General features: G+C 36.6%; 1 protein-coding gene across 1 annotated transcript in view; it reads right to left on the bottom strand.

Moving 5' to 3' along the window:
* Chm (CHM Rab escort protein) overlaps positions 1 to 22,456 on the bottom strand; it is a 170,023-nt gene extending 147,567 nt beyond the window's left edge. The window contains exon 1 of the mRNA XM_050130219.1: positions 22,358 to 22,456. Within this exon, the coding sequence (XP_049986176.1) occupies positions 22,358 to 22,424 (67 nt within the window). The 5' untranslated portion in view covers positions 22,425 to 22,456. The remainder of the gene's footprint in view (positions 1 to 22,357) is intronic.
* Positions 22,457 to 22,875: the final 419 nt, after the last annotated feature.

Genomic DNA, 22,875 nt, shown 5'->3' with positions numbered 1-22,875 from the left:
TAAATATTAAACTTCTAGAGAGAAAAAGTAATAGAGTAAGACAAATAAGCCACGTAAAGATGGAATATACAGAGTGGATTATGTATATTATTCTGTTTTTGTTAAATTTTTTGACTGTGAAGAAACTAAGTACAAAGATACATTTCACTGTATGGGCTGCTAAACTAAATCAGTATATTTTAAAGGTATCAGATATTTTAAAGGTATCATGTCTTCAGAATTTGTGTCTAAGGATTTGTTGCTTTAGAAAAGAGGTTCTTCCATGGAGGGTGAGAACCTGTAGAATTTTTCCAGACTAATGTGGTTTGATGGACACCAAGATACCCTAAAAGGTCTCCGTGAAATCCCCCCAAAAATTACTTTGCCCAACAAAAAGCAAGAAGCAGTTTGAAGAGAACTACACCCAAATTCCCTAAATGATTGTTTATAAATGTTTTTTTACATTAAAGGGGGATACGCTATAGATATAAATACTTTGCATTGGTATGGATCTTGGTGTATTGATACAAACTGAAAGTCAATTTTGTCATTGTTGAAATATGAGCAGCGGCGGGGCTGCGTCCCCAACACCCCAGCCGCTTGGCTAGCTCATATTTCAACAGATGGCGCCCAACGTGGGGCGCCATCTGTTGAAATAAGAACGGCGTCTCTGCTCCCAGACAGACCCGACAGCTCTGCTGGAGCAGAGACGCCGTTCTTATTTCAACATGTCATATTTATATTTTTGCTCTTGATTAAAGTATTGTGTTGGTGCAGCTCATTTAAAAATGTAATGTACAATTAAATACATGTTAATAGATAATCATCTATAATAGTCAAATTTGTAGTCATGTTAGTTAGGTTTTCTAGATATAGAAAGATTTATTTCATTTAGATAGGTATTCTTCAAATCTTTCAGAGACCTTCAGAATATGGCATTTAAAATGTTTTAATAACTTAGGACTCATGACAATGAGACACATCTTCTCCTGGCAGCACCAATTTCTTCAAGAGGAAGATGGGTATCAAAGAAGCTTCTTATGGAGTTTGCTAGGCATTCAGGCAAGAAACTGTTCTTGTGTGGACTGCGTGATGTTATGCAGGACCCACAGAGAAATGACTGCTGAACTTGCCTAAAGTCTTTTGGAGTTCCTGATTCATGAAAAATTCTGCCAGACATTCTGCAGGACACAGAAGAAAGTGACTAATAAACTGCAAATATAGGTGAAACTATCTTTGAAACTTATTGCTTCATGGAAAAGTCTGCTGAACACTATGGGCCTGTAGGCTGAAGATGGACGCTCCAACGATACAGAAGAACTTTGGGTGACTGTCCAGGCAGCGAGATATCTCTGTCAATTCTAGAGTTCTGGAAGTGGCCTATGATGTACTTCCTGTTAACTTAGGTAATACTATATTCTTCTGGGGTCTTTGATAGAATTGAAGAATAGATAGTTATAATTACAGTTTTCCTTAGTTATGATAAAAGGTATAGTAGATATAAATATTGTAACTGTAATTCTTGCTTGGTACCTGTTTTGTTATATGTAATTTTATTATGTTAACATTAAAACTTTCCTTTTTATTTAAACAGAAAAAGGGAAATGGTGTGGGAAGTTCTTCTGTATATGTGTTGCTTTTATTGGTTAATGAATAAAGCAGCTGTATTGCTCTGTGATAGGGCAGAGTAGAGCTAGGAGAGGAAACTAAACTGAATGCTAGAAGAAAGAAGGCAGAGTAGCAAGACATCATGTAGCCCTGCCGGAGACAGACATGCCAGAACCTTGCTGGTAAACCATGACCCTCGTGGTAAAGTATAAAATAATAGAAATGGGTTGATTTAAGATGTAATAGCTAGTCAATAAGAAGCTAGAGCTAATAGGCCAAGAAGTGATTTAATTAATACTGTTTCTGTGTGATTATTTCCAGGCTGAGCAACTGGGAACAAACAAGTAGTCTCTTACTACACAGACTGCTTGGAAAATGAATTTTAAAGATTTTTTTGAGTTGTTACCTCTTTAAAGATAAATCAATGGTAAATGGGTGTGGTATTCATTAATTTATTTTTTTAAATATTTATTTATTATGTATACAATATTCTGTCTGTATGTCTGAAGGCCAGAAGAGGGCACCAGACCTCTTTACAGATGGTTGTGAGCTACCATGTGGTTGCTGGGAATTGAACTCAGGACCTTTGGAAAACCAGGCAATGCTCTTAACCACTGAGCCATCTCTCCAGCCCCTCATTAATTTATTTTTATTTAAAATTTTTCATAAAAATATTATGATGATATTCATACACTTTCCACACCTCCTCCAAGATTTTCCCCATCTTCCAATCCACCCAATTTCATGTTTTTTTTCTCTCTCGAAACTGAAAAAAGAAAACCCAAACAAACTAAACAAATAAACAATGAATAATCAATAAAACAAAAATTACTCAAGACAAGGGATTCTTAGTTTTGTCTATATAGATTTAGAACTTGCTTTAAGTGGCTTGAAAGTTAACACTTCTGCTTGACATATCTGAACTTAAGGGAACAGAAAGGAAGAGAGGAGGAAAGATGTGGAAAGTTGTATAACATGATCTTTGCCATAAGTGATTGGCAATCTCAATTACCAACTTGACAACATACATATAGAATCAAGTAAAACTGAGCAGTGGGTCATGCCTGTGAGGTATTTTTCCCCCAGCTGGTTCACTTGAGATGGGAAGACCACCCTTAATCTAGAGCACACCGTCTGGTGGCAGCCCATATAAAATGGCGCAGAACAAGGAAACTTTTGCTTTTTGTCTGCTTGCCCTCACTCTGGCTGGCAAGTTCATCCATACTGTACTGAGGCATTCCTTCAGTGGTATTAGACCTACTGTTACAGGATTCTCAGCAGATGGATTGAAGATCAGCTTCTCTCCAGAAGCCCCGCAGGACTCTACCACCATACTGGGACTACTGAGACATCCAGTCTCACAAACTGAACAGCTACTGAATTTTTGGCCTTCCCATCATCAGTTGTGAGACAGCCATGGTTAGACTACCTACCTGCAAATCATTCTAACAAATCTCATTCCAATAATTCTATTCCTCTAGAGAACACTAACTAGTACACAGTATGAGTAGTTAAAAATATATTTTTTATTTATTTATTAAAGATTTCTGCCTCCTCCCCGCCACCGCCTCCCATTTCCCTCCTCCTCCCCGATCAAGTCCCCCTCCCTCATCAGCCCGAAGAGCAATCAGGGTTCCCTGACCTGTGGGAATCAGGATACTTCCTAGAACTTTAGGGACTAATGCTCATGTGTCTTCTGTGTCTTATTTCTACCTACACTAGTACAACCTTGTCCCTGCAATAATAAAGAAAATTCATAATACCTGAGTTAATGATATACATCTGAAACTATTTCAGGCAAATATTTTCCAAAATGGTAATGATACTCATACTTTTCTGGGCCTTCAGTATATTCATATACATTAAAGAAAGCTTTTTATCTAAAAAGGAATTCATATCATGAATCCTCTATGTAGAAATGTGAGCAACTTAAATGTCTTCAAACTGATGAGTGAATAGTGAAAATGTGGTACAAACACACAATGGTGCAAAGAAAAATAAAATCATGAAATTTGCAGATAAATGAATGAATTAAAAAAAAGCTATACTGAGTGAAATAACCTGCACTCAGAAAGACATATGATGACATGTTCTCTCATTTGTGGTTCCTAGTTCAGAATCTTAGCTTGGAGTGATACTGAAACCATGAAAATAAAAGGGGATGTGGGGATAAGGAAGAAAAGGAGCTCTAGAGAGGGAAAGAGTAGCACACAAGTACTACAGGGTGGAAAATGGAGAAAGTAGGGTAGACTTTAGCTGGGAGGGGGGAAGGGAAAAGGATAACAGTACCAAACACAATAAACCTCCTTTCAAGCTGTAAGTCAGAGGCATATAAGAGACCCCCCCAAAAAAAAAAAACAATATATGTAATTGTCGTTACCACTGGTTGCCTCCTAAAAGGCCCTACTACTGTAGACAGCACACACTTTGGTCACAGGGCTTGGAAGAATCAAGCTAGATTTTACTTGAAAGCCTTCTCCCTAAGGATTATCACTCATAGTACTGTAAAGTACTATGCAACCTGCCAAAGATGAAAAGCAATCAGTATTCCCTGTCAGTTGTGATACTTATGAACCGGAACAAAGATCAGCATAGCAAGTTATCCCTAAAGATGCAATATTGGTACTTCTATTTTGTATATAACCAATGGCTGTCTAATTAGAATTAAGTCATACTGAACAGGAGGGACTTAATACCCAGTACTGTAAACCTAGCCAACTGCCTATGACTAGGGAAGCCATGAAACTTAGAGGAGAACCTACTACTGTCACTTCCTAAGTCAGTATACTTTACAACCACATTCTAAATATTTATCTTTATAGCCACGGATAAGTGTAACTCTCACCCACCCATCCCACACAAAGAAGATTCTTTTAGCAGCAGATAGAGACAATTACAGAAAATCACAACTGCCCAAAATGCAGAAAACAAATTACTGGGATTTCCACCCTCAACTGATGCTTCTGCAGCAATCACTTACATCTAAAACTCAGGAAATACTGGAGAGTGGTCAGGACAACTCTTAGAGCCAGAGGACTGGGGCTGGGGTAAGATGTGTGCTGTAAGAAAATTATATAGGATATGAAAATTGTACCCCCAAAATTTCAACAATATGGTCCCTTACAGAATACTTGTACAATGAAACACTAATTGACAAGTTGACATCCTGAAGTGGATTTGAGAAATCTCTCAAGGGCCACTCCTAGATAAGAGCTACAGTTAGTGAATGACTACTGAGAAGGAAAAAAAATCAGTCTTCCCTAGGGATGAGTCCCTGACAGATTATATGATACCAAAAGGTCAGTGCTAAAAAATATATACATTAGAGCAACACTAAATTGTTTCAGCAAGTTGCATTTTTATCTTAATTTGCTTATACACACACACACATAAACACATACCATATGTAACAAGAATAATTAAAGTAAAAAAGTTATGAGTTTTAGAAAGAATGAAGGAAAAGAGAATTATATATAGTACATATATAAAATTTTAAAAATTTAAATATGTATAATATATGGCACTTGTAGATTGGTTTTTAGTTATTGTGTAAGTTTTATTCAGAAAAGTAAATCATTTTATGTATTCTACAGAAGCTTCTAAAACATCTGATATAATTTAAATATTTAGCATTAAATATGATTAATAAGGATGTCCCAAAGAATCTGCCATGCCATTCAGTTATAGGAAATATGCATAATTCTCATATAAGAACAATTTGACTGAAATTACTAAACACAGATAAATATAAGGTAAGAAAGTGACTTTTCTTAAGTTATAATGGAGAATTTGGAGTATTGGCCATCAGACATTCTCAGTTGACATTCCACTACAAAATTGTCAGCTAAAAATATATAGGAGGCGCTTATGGATTGTAATATGATCACACACTATCATGAACAGTCCTATCTTTCTGCAGTTTTTAAGACCTGTTAAGATAAAGATGTTTAATAATCAGATGAAGACATAATATTAACGCTAGGGCCGCAAAATGATGAAATGACTATCTTAAAGAATATTATCTTAAATATCTTAAAAGAAAGAGAAAATTGTTTGCTGTTAAAAATCATCTGTAATCCATATCATCGATGCTGAACTTCATCATTTATAACTAAAATATTTAAGTTAGTTCTTCATGATATACTCTTTAAAGTGTATTTTGTGAGTGACTGATTTTTCCTAACACTACACTTATATAAGATAAGCATAAATAAAGGACTTACACCACTCCTAGTGAATCAAACAATAAATAATAGATTCCCCTGACAGGACTTTGATGACTCGGCAAAGCCCGAGTGCTTTCAGCCCAAATCATATGAAACCATAAATCACTATTTTATGGAACATTTCAAAATGGATTCCTGCTTTCTACCTTGAAAGTCATTCCATGTGTTATTTATAACTAGTGAAGACCAGAATGGAAAGAAAATTACATTGAACTAGAAAATTTACTGTGACTCCTTTTATGAAGAACAAGTTCTTTTTTTTTTTTTTTTTTTTAAGAAAAGAAACAGAATGACTGGCAAGAAGAAACTTGTGACTACAACAAGCTTTTAGTGAGCCATGGCTTTTACTTTCCCACTTAAACAACACTATGTAGACACCTGCACGGTCATAAAGAAAACAGAAGCAACATTAGGTACAGCAATGATTAGAAAGCAATGAAAGGTAAGACTACATACTACAGAGGTTAGAGACACTCAAAAGAGATGACATGAAATTAAGCAGAAACTCAGTTTCAACCAAGGCTCAAGTCATTTTGTTTAGTCCTAATTTAAGTTTCAAATTCAGACTATTTTTAGTGGATACTTTAAATTAAAACAGTAGAGTACCAGGGAAACAACCTAGCGACTCACATTAATTACTTACATAATATCGAGCAACATTGTTTTTGAAATGATGTTTAAAATCTGGTGGGTATCTTCTTTGTAAAATTTTGTATTTATATGTATAAATTTTTGGAAAAATCTGCCACCTATTAAAATAGCAATGCAAGTTTCATATAATGTAAGGTCCTAGGAGAACATCTCCAGGACTCGGAGTGCTGAACCAAGCATCAGAACTATCTTGTTCTTTTCAGGTTTCTATTTAATAGCTTTGACATTGGGTAAATTACTGCCATTTCCTCTCTGCAATCCAGCTTCCTTACCCATTAAGTATTCTTATTAGATAAAATGAAAGGCTTAGCATATAAATGATGCAAAGGTTAATTTCAGTCTTAAAAAAAATGATTGGTAATGGTAAATCGGTCAACATTCTTAACCAAATGATTTGAAATGAAAAATAAAATTAGATTCTTGGAGGTGCACAGGAGCAGAAGAGTTGATGAATCTCGCTGAAGACCCTCCAACCATCAATTTCTAGGGGACAACATCTACAACAAAACCTGGCTATACACTATCATAAATCTCAAAATATGAGTGGGTCAATTCAAACAGCCAACAGACAGACGAAAATGAGGGTAAAGCAAATGTATCATTACCTTGAGAGCTAGAACACCCCTAATTGTCTTATTACTGGCTGGAAGGTTGGCAGAATATTCTGAGAATGTGGGAAAAAGCAGACGATACTATGTCTTAATGTGGATGAGTCAAAAGAAATGGGTGTACAGGAGGGTGTTAGAATCCTGAGAAACTGGCAAATCAAATTCTTCTACATTGTATGCTAGGGGGCAAGGTATAAGTGGGGAGTGAGATGAGAGGGGGTAAGGGAAAGTAAAACAAACACTAAGAAGTTTGAAAAGCCATGTGGAAAATGTTACTCCCAGAAGCCATACATTGTCAAATCAAGAGTCCAATACTAGGCATAGAATACCTCCTTCAAGTTGTTGGTCAGGGGAGAATCCTAGAGACCACCCCTCAAAGCCATGTAGGCTATTGTCATTGCTCTTGATTTGCTAATAGAATTTGGTGTTAAGACCTTATTACTGAAGATACAACACATTTTCATACAGGACTCAGAGAAATCACACTGACACTGTTCCTTTATGGCTATTTTTCATAGTACCAGAAGGTGCTATGCAGTCTGCTGGGAGAGAAAAGATGTCAACACTCTTACAAAGCTATGAACTCTGTGAGCTACAATAATGACAGGTATGGGAAGGTTTGCAACAGGTGCCAACAGTGGTATGAATGTTATTGGAGATAGCCAACCACTACCTGATTTACTTTAAGGCCCACCCCATAGAAGAAAACTTATGCCTGGGCATTGTAAATTTGGCCTAGAAACAGTGCCTGGGGAACTCAGGTTTTAGGGGTGAACCAGCTTTCATTTTACTAAATGGACATAGCACTAAATTCTCTCTCTCTCTCTCTCTCTCTCTCTCTCTCTCTCTCTCTCTCTCTCTCTCTCTCGTTGTTGGGGGGGTAAGGGTGTGTGTGTGGTATATGGGGTGAGGGTAACTAGAGAGGAATTGTAGAGAGATGTGGGGAGTAAGATAAAAAAAATACACCATGTATGTTTGTATGGGGTGAGGGTAACCAGAGGGAAATTGTAGAGAGACGTGGGGAGTATGATAAAAAATACATCGTGTGTGTTTGTGTGTGTGTGTGTGTGTGTGTGTGTGTGTGTGTGTGTATGGGGTGAGGGTAACCAGAGAGGAATTGTAGAGGGACACAGGGAGTATGATAAAATATACCATATGCATGTAGGAATTTGCCAATGAATAAAAAACACTAGATTAAAAGAAAGAAGTGGCTAGTATGAACATCTTCCAAATTCATCAAAACTGATAAACATATGGGACAATGAACAGGAGAGAAAAACTGGCTGAGGAACAGTCACTAGATCTCAGATCCCAGTATATGCTTGTTCACTTAATAAAAACAGAAGAGAATGATTGGAACAGCAATGTTCGAAAAGCTACACTGGCCTATTCTCCTTATTAAAAACACAAAAAAAAAGTTAATTTCACCTAAAAAAATTAAAAAACTTTGGATGAATTCTACTTAAGGCACATTAAGAAAAATAAATTACAGCAAAATAGCACTCCAAACAGTCAAAAACATGTCAAAAGCAACCTCACAAGTTCAATGGAAATTTTAACCTAGATGTGCTAAAATAAGCTAAGAGAATTTAAGAAAATCATCACAAATCTGCCATAAAAATCAAAATAAGAGAAGCTCAAATGCAAGTGAATTGAGAGTAGGAATATTTGAAGGCTTGTTTCCTGGGTGTTTTTTGTTTTTATCAACTTACACAAACTAGACTCACCTGGGTAGAAGGAACTCAAATGAGAAAATGCTTCCATAGAGTGCCCTATAGGCAAGTCTGTGGGGCATTTTCTTGACAAATGACTGATGTGGAAAGGCCTACCCAGCACAGTATGGGTGATACTTAGGCAGCTGGACCAGTGTTTAAGAATTTAGGCTGAACAAGGCAGGATGAGTAAGCCAGTAAGCAGCACTCTTAGGGGTCTCTACATCAGTTCCTGCCTTGAGTTCTGGTCCCGACTTGCCTCAGTGACTGACTGTGATCTGTGAGTTGTTATAAGTAGAAAGCAGTCCTTTCCCCACCAAGTTGCTTTGGTACTGGTGTTTTACCACAACAGAAATCCTAAAACAGACTGAAAGCACTTAAGAAGGAAGTTTTTCACAACTCATTTCAGAAATGAAAACTAAGCTAGAAACAGTACACAAGCAAAGAAAATGAATGAAAAACAAAAAAACCTGATGATGAAAGCGTATGGGACGACAGTACTGTGCTTGTAAGGAGAGCCTTCATGTTTCAGATACACTTTGAAACTGTACTTATAGAGAAAATGATGTTGTACCTCGGGTTTCTTTCTAAGTAATCTGGAGTTGGATGGTGAAATAAGAGGAAGTAGAGAATACAGAAGTGGCTATGAGTAATTAGTAATGGTAAGAGTGGAAATTTGATACCTGGGGATGTATTTTATATTGCATCATTTTTATAATTTTCCATAATAAAACTGAGTCTATGATAGATGATAAAATGCATTTGAGTGCCCATTCAAAGATTGTTATAAAATCACATTCCCTTTTATCTGAAATTTTACCACAAAACCCATTTTCTTTTTTTGAGATTATAATTACAAAACTTCTTCCTTCCCTTTCCTCCCTCCAACCCCCCATATATCCCTTCCTGTTCTCCTTCAAAGTACATGACTTCTTTTTTTTACTAAATGTCATTGCATGTATGTATATGTATATGCAGATACATGTCTATTCTTAAATATAATCTGTTCAGTCCATATAATGTTATCTGTATGTATGTTTTCAAGGCTGACTGTTTGACTGTTTGGCACTGAACAATCAATTCATGTGCTCTTCCTAGGGGACAGGTTAAAACACAGATATATAGCAGACAGCCATAAATAAATAAATAAACTTATAAACTTTTTAAAGTGCAAATTGGCTCAGTGGGCAAAGGTGCAGACTTGACAGTCTGAGTTTGATTCCTGAAATCCATTGGTAAAATCAGAAAATGAACTTCTGAAAGTTTGCTTCTGTATGTACTATAGCACATGCATGCCCATACACATACACACAATAATTTTTTTTAAAGAAATGAAAGTTCAGGTTGAGCACGCCTTATCCAAAGTGCTTAGAGAAAAGCAGTGCTTAAGTTCTGGGATGACTTTTTTTCCAGATTTGAGAACATACATACATATATATATATATATATATATATATATAACTGAATTCAAAGGTCAAATCTAAACAAAAAAAAAAAACATGTTTTACATATGCCACATATATGTAACCTAAAAGCAATTTCATTTTTTTTTAAGAAAAGGTCTCACCTTAGAGCCTATCATGGCACTGAACTCATGGTAATCCTCTTGCCTCAGCTAACCAAGCACTAGGATTAGAAGTTTAAACCACCACACCCACCTAACTACCCACCTATGCTTGTGTAGAAAATGCAAACTCCAGCTTTTATTGCTATCATTGCAAATAACTAATTATTTAAAACATAAAAAACATGAAATGATAAAATTTTGTATAATTAAAATTAGCTTTTCTGCATTAACAATTTTTATACTACATTTTTAAGAATAATAAATCAAAATATTATTTACCTACTGTTGGAAAAAAAGGAAAGGTTTACTTTGCATACTGGAAAAGGCCAGAAGCCACATAAGAAGATTTGGTAAACTAGAAATGTAAGATTTATATATCTCCACATAGGACATCATCATAAAAATGAAAGGCAAACTTAGAAATCGTATATGACAATAAAAACACAATAAAATGCCAATATCCCTAAAGAACACAGATACAAAATTACTATGAAGCCAAATTCAGGGACACAGTAAGACTGAACTCTACAAGCAAAGACAGCTAAACATATGTAAATCACTAAACATGATTAACCATATTAATGCAAACAGCAAAAGAGCAATTATTTAAACAAATATAGAAGGCACACTGGAGAGAATTCAAAAACCCTTCATGAAGAAAACTACCAAGCAAATTAGTACATACAGAAGGAACATAACTTAGCACATTATAAGCTCTCCCAAGACTTAGAACTAGACCAGGATTCTTACTTTCACCAGTTTTGTTCAACAAAGTGCTGTACTGTAAGTGGTAACCAGGCAAAGGAGTAAGAAAAAGACAAAAGGCATCTAAGTTCAAAATGAAAGAAAATCAAACTGTCCTTGATGACAGACAATTTCCTTTACATAGAAAACTATAAAGTCGTCGTCACTCACCAAGGAACAACTCAACAAAACTTGAGACACAGAAACAGCAAACAAGTATCACTTGGTATTTCTAGACACTAATAGTGAATTATCTGAAAAAGAACTTGGAACAATTCTAGTTACAATACCTACAAAAATAACACACCAAGAAATAAAGAAATGTAAAATTTATACATTTCCACATAAAACATCACCATAAAACTAGAAGGCACACTTAGAAATGAATAGACAATAAGAACACACACAAACAAAATGTCAATCTCCCTAAAGAGCAAATGAAAAAAGAGGTGAAAGAGCGCTATGAAAATCATAAAATAAACAGCAAAAGAAACTGCTGATGTTATCAAAAAGAGGGCACGGGAAGACGATGGGCGTTGGCAAACAACTTTAATTCTCACACTTGGGAGGCAGGAACAGAGACAGGCAGACCTCCCTGTGTTGAAGGCCCAGCCTGATCTACAAAGTGAGTTGTAGTCCAGTCAGAGTTACAGAGGGGGGAGAGAGAAAGCCAGCAGAAAAGATAGATATCACCACATGTTTATGTTTATAGATTAGAAGAAATATAACCTTATTAAAATACTACACAAAGCTATCTACAGATTCACTGCAATCACTATCAAAATATCAGTATTTTTCACAGGATTTGAAACGCAATCATGAAAGACCTCAAATATCCAAAACCTAATAAAGCAAAAAAAAAAAATAAATAAATAAAACAAAGTTCTACCTGACTTTAAAATTACAAACCATTCAATAACTAACAATAATTTGCTAAAAACAGCATGATGTTAGCAAAAACAAAACTAGAGAACCAAATGGAACAAAAGTGAAACCGCCTTCTACATTTAGAGCTAACTGATTTGTGTGACAAGTGCACCAAGAGCACACAGCAGGGAAAAGGCAGTCTTCTCAGTACATTCTGCTGGGAAAACAGGAGCAGTATGCAAAAGAGTAAAATCCAACCCTTCATCTCTCACTACTTACTGCTATCAACGCAAGGCGAGTTAAAGACACCTGAAAGACTCAAATCTGTGAGTCTTGCAAAAGCAAGCATGGAAAACACTCACAAGCGTTAACTGGTTGGGTAAAGAATGTTTCAGAAATGACTCCAACTGTGCTAACAACAAAACCAGAAACTGAAAAATGGGATCCTATCAACTTCTACACAACAAAAGACACAACCAAACTTTGAGAGTGTTTGCATAGCATATATGAAGGCATGGGATCAATGGTCATCACTGAGAAAAAAAATTACTAAAGGCATACAACACAACTAACAGGACAGGAGAAAATATTTGCAAACTATAAACTTAACAATTATGTTAATGTACAGCATACACAAGGAACTGAACTGAACAGCAAAAATAAATAAACCAATTTAAAAAGTGGCTAAAAACAGATTAGATATTTCTTAAGACAAACAGGCAACTCATATATGAGAATCTTCTCAATGAGGAATTGCAAATTAAAAAGAATGAGTTATAACTTTATTCCAATCACCAATAAGACAAAAAAAACTGATAAGGAGAATATAGATAAAAATACTATACACTGTTAGTAAGAATTTAAATCTGTATAGTCATTGCAAAAAAAAAAGTATAAAGGTTTTTCAAGACACTAAAATTAGAACGACTATATTTCTAGCCTTTCCATTACTGGGTATATACCAAAAGGAAATCAATCATCATGTCAAAGAGACAAGTATACTTATTTATTTGTTTGTTTGTTTGTTTGTTTGTTTGTTTGTTTTGGTTTATCAGAAAAGGGTTTCTCTGTGTAGCCCTGAATGTCCTGGAATTCACTATAGAGACCTCATCTACCTGCCTCTGCCTCCCAAGTGCTGGGATTAAAGGTTTGCAACACCATCCACCTCACAAGTACATCCAATTGCAGTACTATTGCTACCATCCACCTGACAAGAACATTCAACTGCAATACTATTCACAACACCCAAGAGATGGAAACTAGAATGTCTGACTTGTGAAGAATGAAATCGGGGGCTGGAGAGATGGCTCAATGGTTAAGATCGCTTGTTCTTCCACAGAACCCATATTAATTCCCAGCAATTACATGGTAATTCACAGCCGTCCATTACTCCAGTTCTAGAGGATTCAGTGCCCTCCCTGATCTCCTTGAGCATATGGTGCACATACATACAGATAAGCAAAATACTCATACATAAAATAAATTTACAAGAATAAAATATTGCCGCTTGCAATAACATGATATGTGAATTGAAACAACACTGAAACACAAATACCATCTGATCTTTAAGGAATCCACAAAACTGAATATTACAGAAGTTAAGAGAACTATGATATAACAGAAACTGGGGAAAGAAGTTAAAAAGAATAGAAAGAGTTTGGTCATTAAGAAGAGTAAGCTCTATGGTACTTCATAATGAATATACCACATTAAGTATTGAGTAATAATTCAAAACGATTTCAAATATATGAATAAAGAGATAGTAAAAGTTTAAAGTGATAGGCACGCTAACAAACATGAGTTATAAAGGATACGCTGATCAAAATAACAATAGTAATTTAATACACATGATAAAAGTTAAAATGTTAATGAATGAATTAGTACATATTTATGAGAAAAGTAATGACCTCATTAATACGTTATGGTAATTCAAAAAAGGAAATGTAGGTGGCCAAATTACATAATCAACCTTATTTATCATAAAATGCAAATTCTAACAAGTAATATTATTTGGGCATCAAGTTTGTTACTATACAGATGGCCTGCAAAGCTTTCATCAAGGGCAAACCTAAATTCAAGGGCAACCACACAATCCTCCCTATGGGTATCCACAAGTCTCTGCAAAAAACTATAGGACAATCTGATATCCAGAAGAAAAATGCCTTCAGGTCGGCCTTTTTGGAGAAATCTATTCACTAACTCTCAGCCCTAATGACCTCTCTTGATAAGCCCTGACACTCCTAGTAACCGAGTTCTGCCCTTTAAATATACCAAACTGTAAAATAAATTTGTTCTTTTGTTCTTAGTAAAAGAAACCCAGAGAGCCAGTGTCTCCCTGCATGCATCATTCATTGCTCTTCTCTTCCAAGAACACCATTTTAATATAATGTTTGCTTTCTTACTGTTACACTCTCTGGGGTAAATATTATCTCACTTCAAGTAAGTATAAAACCATAGATTTAGCCAACTAAATCCAAGAACACCAAGTTTTACCTTTTGCTGCAATGGTCACAAAACCATTTGACAGTAATGAAAAATAAGACATGAATGCCAACGCTGAAAGAAGATGAATACTGAATCATTCTCGTACTCACATCATAATTATGCAATTACATATCTTGGAATGAATGAAATTTAACTGAAACAAATTGATACTTAAAACATGACTAAAGTGTCTGATTCCACTGATTTAGTGTCTAATTATTTCATTTGTCTTGCTTTGTTTTGATTTCAGAGACAAATCTAACTAGGTCATCCTGTTTGCCTTCATGTAAAGGTTTGCAAGCTAACCCAATGTCATAGTGTTGTCAATAATTAAGGACCAGAAATGAAGCTATTGTTGGCATCAGAAAAAAAAAAAAAAACCCTGCCACCCACACACCTAGAACACAGCGATCTAATCTTCTGAGTATATGATGCTCTTTTTCACTTGGAAAAATTCAACAAGCTCAATTCAGGATCTTAACTTCAGTTGACAAAGACTTGTGTAACTTATCCAATCTGGGTCAAAGTTGGCTAAATCTATGGTTTTATACTTACTTGAAGTGAGATAATATTTACCCCAGAGAGAGTAACAGTAAGAAAGCAAACATTATATTAAATTGGTGTAGATAAAATAGTAATAAAAAACACTTGTGAGATGCAAAAGTAGATACTAGAAAATCAAACCAGCCTAAGCTCTTGGTACCATCCAGTATGAGATGAATCAATTAGGCACTGTGCTAGACAAGTTGCCTGTCTCCTCAACTATCTGTAACCTGTTTGAGGGGTTTGATTTTTTGTTTGTTTGGGGATTTTTGTTGTCTTTTGTTTGTTTTCCCTATCTGCCTCAATATAAAAACATGCTAACTCATATAATCATGCTCCAGTAAATCACTATCTATGGCAAATTATTTTCTTTATATACTGCCCTTTAAATTATTAGAAAATCAAAAAGCAAATCTTTAGAAAAGTATCCCAATTTTACTAGTCACAACTAAATGCCAAACTCCAAATCATTCTATACTATGGATTATACAGTGGGAACAGACAGCAACTTTTAGGATTTACACACATAACAGGCACGGCCTAACTTTTCAGTTCACACTGAAACTGAATGGCAGATGATTTAGTATGAGTAACAGGTCAATTATATGGAATTATAATTGTTTCTGTGCATTGGGATTTTATGTTAAACATGAAAATGCGAGGTTGAGCAACCACATTTGATTTTAATTGCTGTAGCCTGAGTTATTGCAAACATCATGAGAACACTGGAGAAAATGAGAGAATGACAAGCGGCCTGGGAGATGACAATGGAGCTGCCCAGGGAACTCTGGTAACAGATGCGGCTCTCTCTGAGGGACTGGTTCAACATTATGATGCACAGAGAAGGGAGGCAGCTCAGAGAGGCCTCGGAATTAAATAACTCTCCCGTACTTTGTTAGGTACTAAGACACGGTTTTCCTTAGAAAAGATAAAGCACAGAGAAGTACAAAATAGTTCACAAAACTGCTAGATCTGTAGGCTTTCTTTACCTCCTACAGCATTTCTAAGCAGTGGAAAAGCACTTCACATTAAGCTCACAACTGAAATGAACTGACAGATCTCGTCAAAAACAATGCAAACTGGTGAACCAAATTCAAGAAAAGAAGGAATATCTGTAAACTACCAGATAAGAAATCTGATTTTTTTAAAAAGCAGCAATATATAAATAATTATCTTTCCAACCAAGTAGCCAATGGGAAGAGGAAGCTAATAAACCTTACAATAGCATCCATCCAGGACACTGTGAAATTCATGAGCTCTTCCTTGAAATCATTCAAGGCCAAACAGTAATGATAATAAAAGCACCACAGTACGGCTTTTTGAACCATAAATCAGTTACATTTTGTAAACATTTTATCAGAACTATTTCTTCAATACTTAACACGGCTTGGTGGAACTCACGCTATTTAGAAATATGGTGAAACTTAAGAAGGATTAAGGAATGTGCCTAAGGTGACACAAGAAGCACACTTGGGATTCCAATTAAATTTAGCTGATTCCACAGCCATTAGAGCCATTACCAAATCCCTCATTATACTGCACAAATTAGACATACGAATGTAAAAGTGAGCAAAATATATAGATGGTCTAAAGGGTCTTTCTAAGACTACTTTCAATTTTATTTACTATTAAGTTGCTTAATGTTTTCTAGACATTATAAAATTTTGTGTGTATCTTGAATACATTGGCACAGGAGACCATTTCCTAAATATAACCCCAGCAGCACAGACACTGAGATAAACAATTAGTAAATGGGACCTCCTGAAACTGAAAAGCTTCTTCTGTAAAGCAAAGGACACAGTCAACAAGACAAAATGATAGCCTACAGAATGGGAAAAGATCTTCACCAACCTCATATCAAATAGAGGTCTGATCTCCGAATGATACACAAAGAAGTCAAGAAATTGTTCATCAAAAGAACAAATAATCCAATAAAAAAATGGAGTACAGACCTAAATAGAGAACTCTCAACAGAGGAATCTAAAATGGCTGAAAGACACTTAAGAAAATGTTCAACATCCTTAGTCACCAGAGAAATGCAAATCAAAACAACTCTGAGATTCCATCTTACACCTTTAAGAATGGCCAAGATCAAAAACATTGATGACAACTTATGCTGGAGAGGTTGTGGGGTAAAGGGAACACTCCTGCACTGCTGGGAGTGCAAGTTGGTACAGCCCCTTTGGATATCAGTATGGCAATTTCTCAGAAAATCAAGACCCAGCAATACCACTTTTGGGTATATACCCAAAGGATGCTCAATTGTGCCACAAGGGCATGTGCTCAACTATGTTCATAGCAGCATTATTTATTGTAGCCAGAACCTGGAAACAACCTAAATGCCCCTCAAACAAAGAACGGATAAGAAAAATGTGGTACATTTACACAGTGGAGTACTACACACCAGAAAAGAATGACGGCATCTTGAAATTTGCAGGCAAATGGATGGAGCTAGAAAGCATCATATTGAGTGAGGTTATCATATGTACTCACTCATACATGGTTTTTAAACATAAAGCAAAGAAAACCAGGCCACAAATCACAATCCCAGAAAACCTAGACAACAATGAGGACACTAAGAGAGACATACATGGATTTAGCCTACATGGGAAGTAGAAAAAGACAAGATCTCCTGAGTAAATTGGGAGCATGTGGACCATGGGAGAGGATTGAAGGGGAGGGGAGAAGCAGGGAGGGGAGCAGAGAAAAATGTAGAGCTCAATAAAATCAATAAAAAAATTGTGTGTATAAAGACAATACATTTATCCTTTATTATATTATATACTCTTCTCGTTTAAGGGCTAGCATTATTTCATGAACTACGGGAAAGTAGCAACAACTTGCAATTAAAAAAGCAAAGTCACTTTTGGTGCCTAGCTCAATTGTCATCAAAGAGGCAACTGATAGAAACAGATGCAAAGAGACTCACAGCCAAACATCAGCCAGAGTTCAGGGAATCCTAAGGAAAACAGGGGTGGGGATTGTAGGAGTTACAGGGGTCAAGGATACCAAAAGAAAAACCACAGAATCAATTAACTTGGGCTCACAGAGAAAAAGAACGACAAGCAGTGAGCCTGCATAGGACTCACCTAGATCTCTGCATATATGTTACAGCTGTAGCTTGGTCTTCTTGTGGGGCTCCTAACAGCAGGAGCAGAGGTTTTCACTCTTTTGCTGACATTTGGGACTGTATTCCTCATACTGGGTTGCCTTGCCCAACCTTAATACATGGGAAGGTCCTTAGTCTTACTGCAATTTGATAGGCTATATTTGGCTGATAACCATGGCCTTTTCCTGAACAGAAACAGAAGAGGGGTGGATTAGGGGGTGTAGGGGGGAGGCAGGGGGGGGAGACTGGGAGGAGATGAGGGAGGAAAAACTGTAGTTGGGATGTAAAATAAATCATACAGACACATACAAAAACATTCTCAACGGTAGGGATAAGGATGTTTGGAGAATTAGGGAAGGAATATATGCACACTATGATAACAGAAGCACATACAGACATCCTAAGAAGAATATTAAATGGTATGTAAATGTGAGAAATCACTTGTGCTGAGCGTAAGTACTGTTTGACAAATATCAATTTTTATACCACTTCCTGCAGCATTATTATTCACCAAGGTTTAAAAATAGTACACTACTGCTATCAGAAACATTAAAATCCTTGAATGAGCTGCCAGTCAAAGTTAACTACCTCAATGATGCATTCTGAAACATCAAGAATAGGACTGTGCTATCAACATGAACATTCCTAAAAAAGCAGCTAAAATTCCTGAAAAAAAAAAAGCAACTTAATTTAAAAAAATGTTTTCATCAGTACAATATATAGAACACAAATTCAATCTCTTTAAAAGGCTACAGAGAACACAGGGCCATGTACATACACACAATGGTAAATCTTCACCTTAGAGAAACTTTAGCTACACAGCTTTTTAAAAACGGCCTTAAATGGGGATGTCCTATCGGGAACTCACCAAGGCCAGCTGGCCTGGGTCTGAAAAAGCCTGGGTTAAAACCGGTCTCGCTGAACATAGTGGACAAGGAGGACTACTGAGACACCAAGAACAATGGCAATGGGTTGGGGAGCCTAAGCAGTTTGGATGCTCACCTTACAAGACCTGGATGGAGGTGGGTGGTCCTTGGACTTCCCACAGAGCAGGGAACCCTGATTGCTCTTTGGGCTGAGGGGGACTTTATTGGGGGAGGGGGAGGGAAATGGGAGGTGGTGGCGGGGAAGAGACAGAAATCTTTAATAAATAAATAAATAAATTAAAAAAAAATAAAAAACAGCCTTAAAAATGACCTGAGTGGGGCTGGGGCTAAGTAGAGTACTTCCAGTGTAAAAGCCCTGGCTAAAAGGCAGCACAAGACTGCAGGGAAGGAGGGAGGAAAACAGAAAAGAGCTTCAAAAAAACTAAGAAATTAAATAAGCTACAGAGTCTCTTAGAAGAGGTACTTTTGGCAAAGATAAGGCAGTGTACTTAAGAAGGAATAGCATGAAGACTGAATTCCTACATGGTGTTCTGAAAGCATAAAAAATCCACGGTATGAAAAATTTCCATGATTATAGGAAAAACTGTAGAACTATAACTCTGAGGATGTCCAAAAAGTTTCTAAGAAATGGCAACGCAGTAAATAATACAAACACCAAGGGAGTAGGTTCTTGATAGGAGTTGAGTCTCGTGAAAACTGAGTGGTTGATTGTGCATTTACAATAAAAAAAAAAAAGTCAAGCCATTATTCCACCCCTTTCTTATAGAGCTACGAATTTTCAGTCAGCTGTATACCCAATAGCACCAGTCAAACATATTTAAGGGCGATAACAGTCTTTGCTTCCAAATGATGTGGTAATACTACATTCTAAGCATGCTAGAATTCCTTCTAAAATAAGGATATTTTCCAAGTGAGGAGCTGAAGTATGCTCCTATGGATGGCATATGTCAACATTATCATGTAACCTTTATATCTTAGATTCCTTCCATACTTGTGACTTTTGGGCTTTGCTGGAGATCACACAAGTTACCAGAAAAGTCACTTCCAGTGACAATTTGTTACTGGGATAATGTTTAACCTGCACCCAATGATAACTTTTCCACACCCCACAAACTTACTGCTAAAATTACTATTAAATGCCAAACTATTCTGAAATGACAATAGTGTACCCCAAGCCAAAGATCACATTCTAATCATCTAGTTCTGTTCTTTTTTTCCCTCCCCATTGAGATTCCAATTGGTTTTCCTTCTTGGGTCTATTTTATCTTTCTCCTCATCTTAATTTTCTGTCTTTGGGTATTCTGGTATTATTTTCACATATCTTGAAAATATGACCTTAAAGGAAAGCTTTAAACCACATGACGCAAAAAGTAAAAATACAAATCATTTAAGGTGGATGGATTTTGGATGATTCTTTTTGATGAAGCAATTGTCTTCTTGGTGCCATTTTACCTAGAAACTTCTAAAAGGGAACTACAACTCAGTCTAGTTCTTTACTTGTTTCTGATTATGGCATGCTTCATTCTGCTTTTGTTAAGAAAACTGAGTTATTAAACACTGCCTTTCCTATAATTTATCTACATATTAATTTAATAAAGCCAACACATTTGAAGCCTACTTCAGCAAAATATTAGAGAGAAATCAAAACGCTTTAAAAATCAGTTCAATTAAAAGTAATGATTGAAAATGTCGAAATCTTTTTATTTGAAAAATGACCTTCGCCAAATGTTTCCACTTTTAATGTATGTAAAAGAATTAAAACACTTAATAAAAGTTAACACACATCACCCAAATCAAATAGAATTCATTCAAGTATAATTTTAAAACACACCTTCCTCCAAAATGGATGTTTTAGAGCAGACTGCAAAAGTGAATGAATGGTCTACTGGGTCTTTCAAGCTCGCATCAAACATCTGTTCATTGCAGCTACCACCAGGTTAGCTATAGCAGTAGTTATCTTCAGTCTGGGAATAAACACGGCCCCACTGTTCTGAGAATCTGTGCTCAGATAAGGCCTTTAAGGGCTATTTGATTTACTCTCCTTATATTCAACAGTGTGGAAATTGAAATGCTGAGTGTCTGCCTCTTCCATTGCATGCTCTAGATTGTTTTCTCAGTTATTTCTGCTAACATAGTACAATTTTGAGAGTAAAAATCAAGTGATTCCATTTCTTGAGTAGCACTGGCTTTGTGACTTTGGCAAGTTAGACTTAAAGGCTGCTTCTCCTCTTCTGTGTACTGAAGAGAATAACATTCTCGCAAAGTTATAGTTGGAATTTTTTTAAGTGCTTTGCCCATTGATTAGAAAATGGATAAGCATTTGAAAAAGAGTTGCTTTTGTTTTTACTGTAAACCTGGAAATATGGCTATTTTTACTTTGGGGGAACAGAGCAAACTGAATTCATTAACACAACGGACAGAATCCCATTCTCCAAAGCTTCTGCTGCTTAGCACATTCTACAGACGGTAGGAAAATCCACTCAACTATCTTTTATCCCGTGCAAAGTAGATCCCTTACAGTTAAGAAATGTTAATTGCTGCCAGGTGTTGTAGGATTAACTAGTTAACTAGAAGCTGAAGATTTCTGGCTCCACCCAAAACCTGGAAAACTAATGATGGAAAAACAAGGAGAAGCAAAGGTCAGACACGGGATCTGGAGTACTGGCGCTTATTCTGAGCACACCTAGTTGTGCTGTATAGATGGGTGAAAGAAAACAATATGCTTCCTTTCTGCATCATAAATAAGGATGCTTTAAACCCCCTAATACAAAAATAATGGCTACCTGCGGTGGGGAGCCCTTAGGCTACTCAACACAACAAAAAGAGTCCATTTCCTTTCCCTAAGTAAAAATGCACAGGGGTAACAACTGAGCATCCTTCTCACAAAACTGCAAATTAAGCTGCATCTGAGCTACAACGTATCTTAGACTCATGTAAGTATATGGGAAAAGTCTTATGAAATGGCGACAGAAAACGATGGGGAATATAACCTTCAAATGAACACGGAGGGTAGGAAGCAAATATGTTATGCCAATGGCATCTCCATTGATCAAATCCCGACCCTCCATTCTCATGACACTGCAAACCCACCCTCCTCTAAGGAAATTAACAGGAATCACCGCAGCAACCAACCTCAACAATCGCCATCGACCAGATCGACCCCTACTCAAATGGCACAAAACACCGCGGGTCCAAGCCCCTCCCTGGAGCTGCCAAGTCCCGCGCTGACTCCAGACTACCTCACTTCCTTTCCGACCTCCCTCCCAGGCTCGACCCCCGCTGTTTCTCGCCAACCCTCGCCGCTGACAGAGAAACTAAAAGGCAAGAATTATTTCCTAAATTTTGTCTAGGAAAAACCAGGGCCACACATACCCGTCCCTATTACGATCACATCAAAATCCGAAGGGAGATTATCCGCCATCTTGACAGGAAACGTCATGTGACTGTAGTTTGTGGCTCAACATCCTTAAGCAGTCTCTCCGTTGAAGGCGGAAGGAAAAACAGTGCCTTCTGGGTAGTGTAGTTCTTTGGTGAAGAGTCCAGGTAGGCGACAAAGGCTTAGTGTTTGTAATGTTAATGAGAATGATAAAAGCACTATTCATTTTACAGGCTTCAGCGAAATACCTTATTTATCATGGAGGTATAATATGGAAAAGAAATGTAAATATTCGAGTCTTCAAACAAGAATGAATGAGGAAAGTCTTGTATACCTTTTAACAATTGCCAAGCAAAAATTGTTCAGAGACTCTCAGGGAAGAGCGAAATTCAAAGGGGCTCATTCTAAACATAGGAGATTTTCATTCACGCCAGGAAAGCTCGTTCCTCTGGCGTGTCTATATTTTTGAAACCTGAGGCATCAACTTTCACTTCATAACAACAGTGTCCAACTA

Source organism: Alexandromys fortis, unplaced genomic scaffold, assembly GCF_014885135.2.
Source record: "Alexandromys fortis isolate MF-2015 unplaced genomic scaffold, M_Fortis_MF-2015_v1.1 scaffold_230, whole genome shotgun sequence".
Lineage (NCBI taxonomy): Eukaryota > Metazoa > Chordata > Mammalia > Rodentia > Cricetidae > Alexandromys > Alexandromys fortis.
This window is presented reverse-complemented; position numbering and strand designations above follow the sequence as displayed.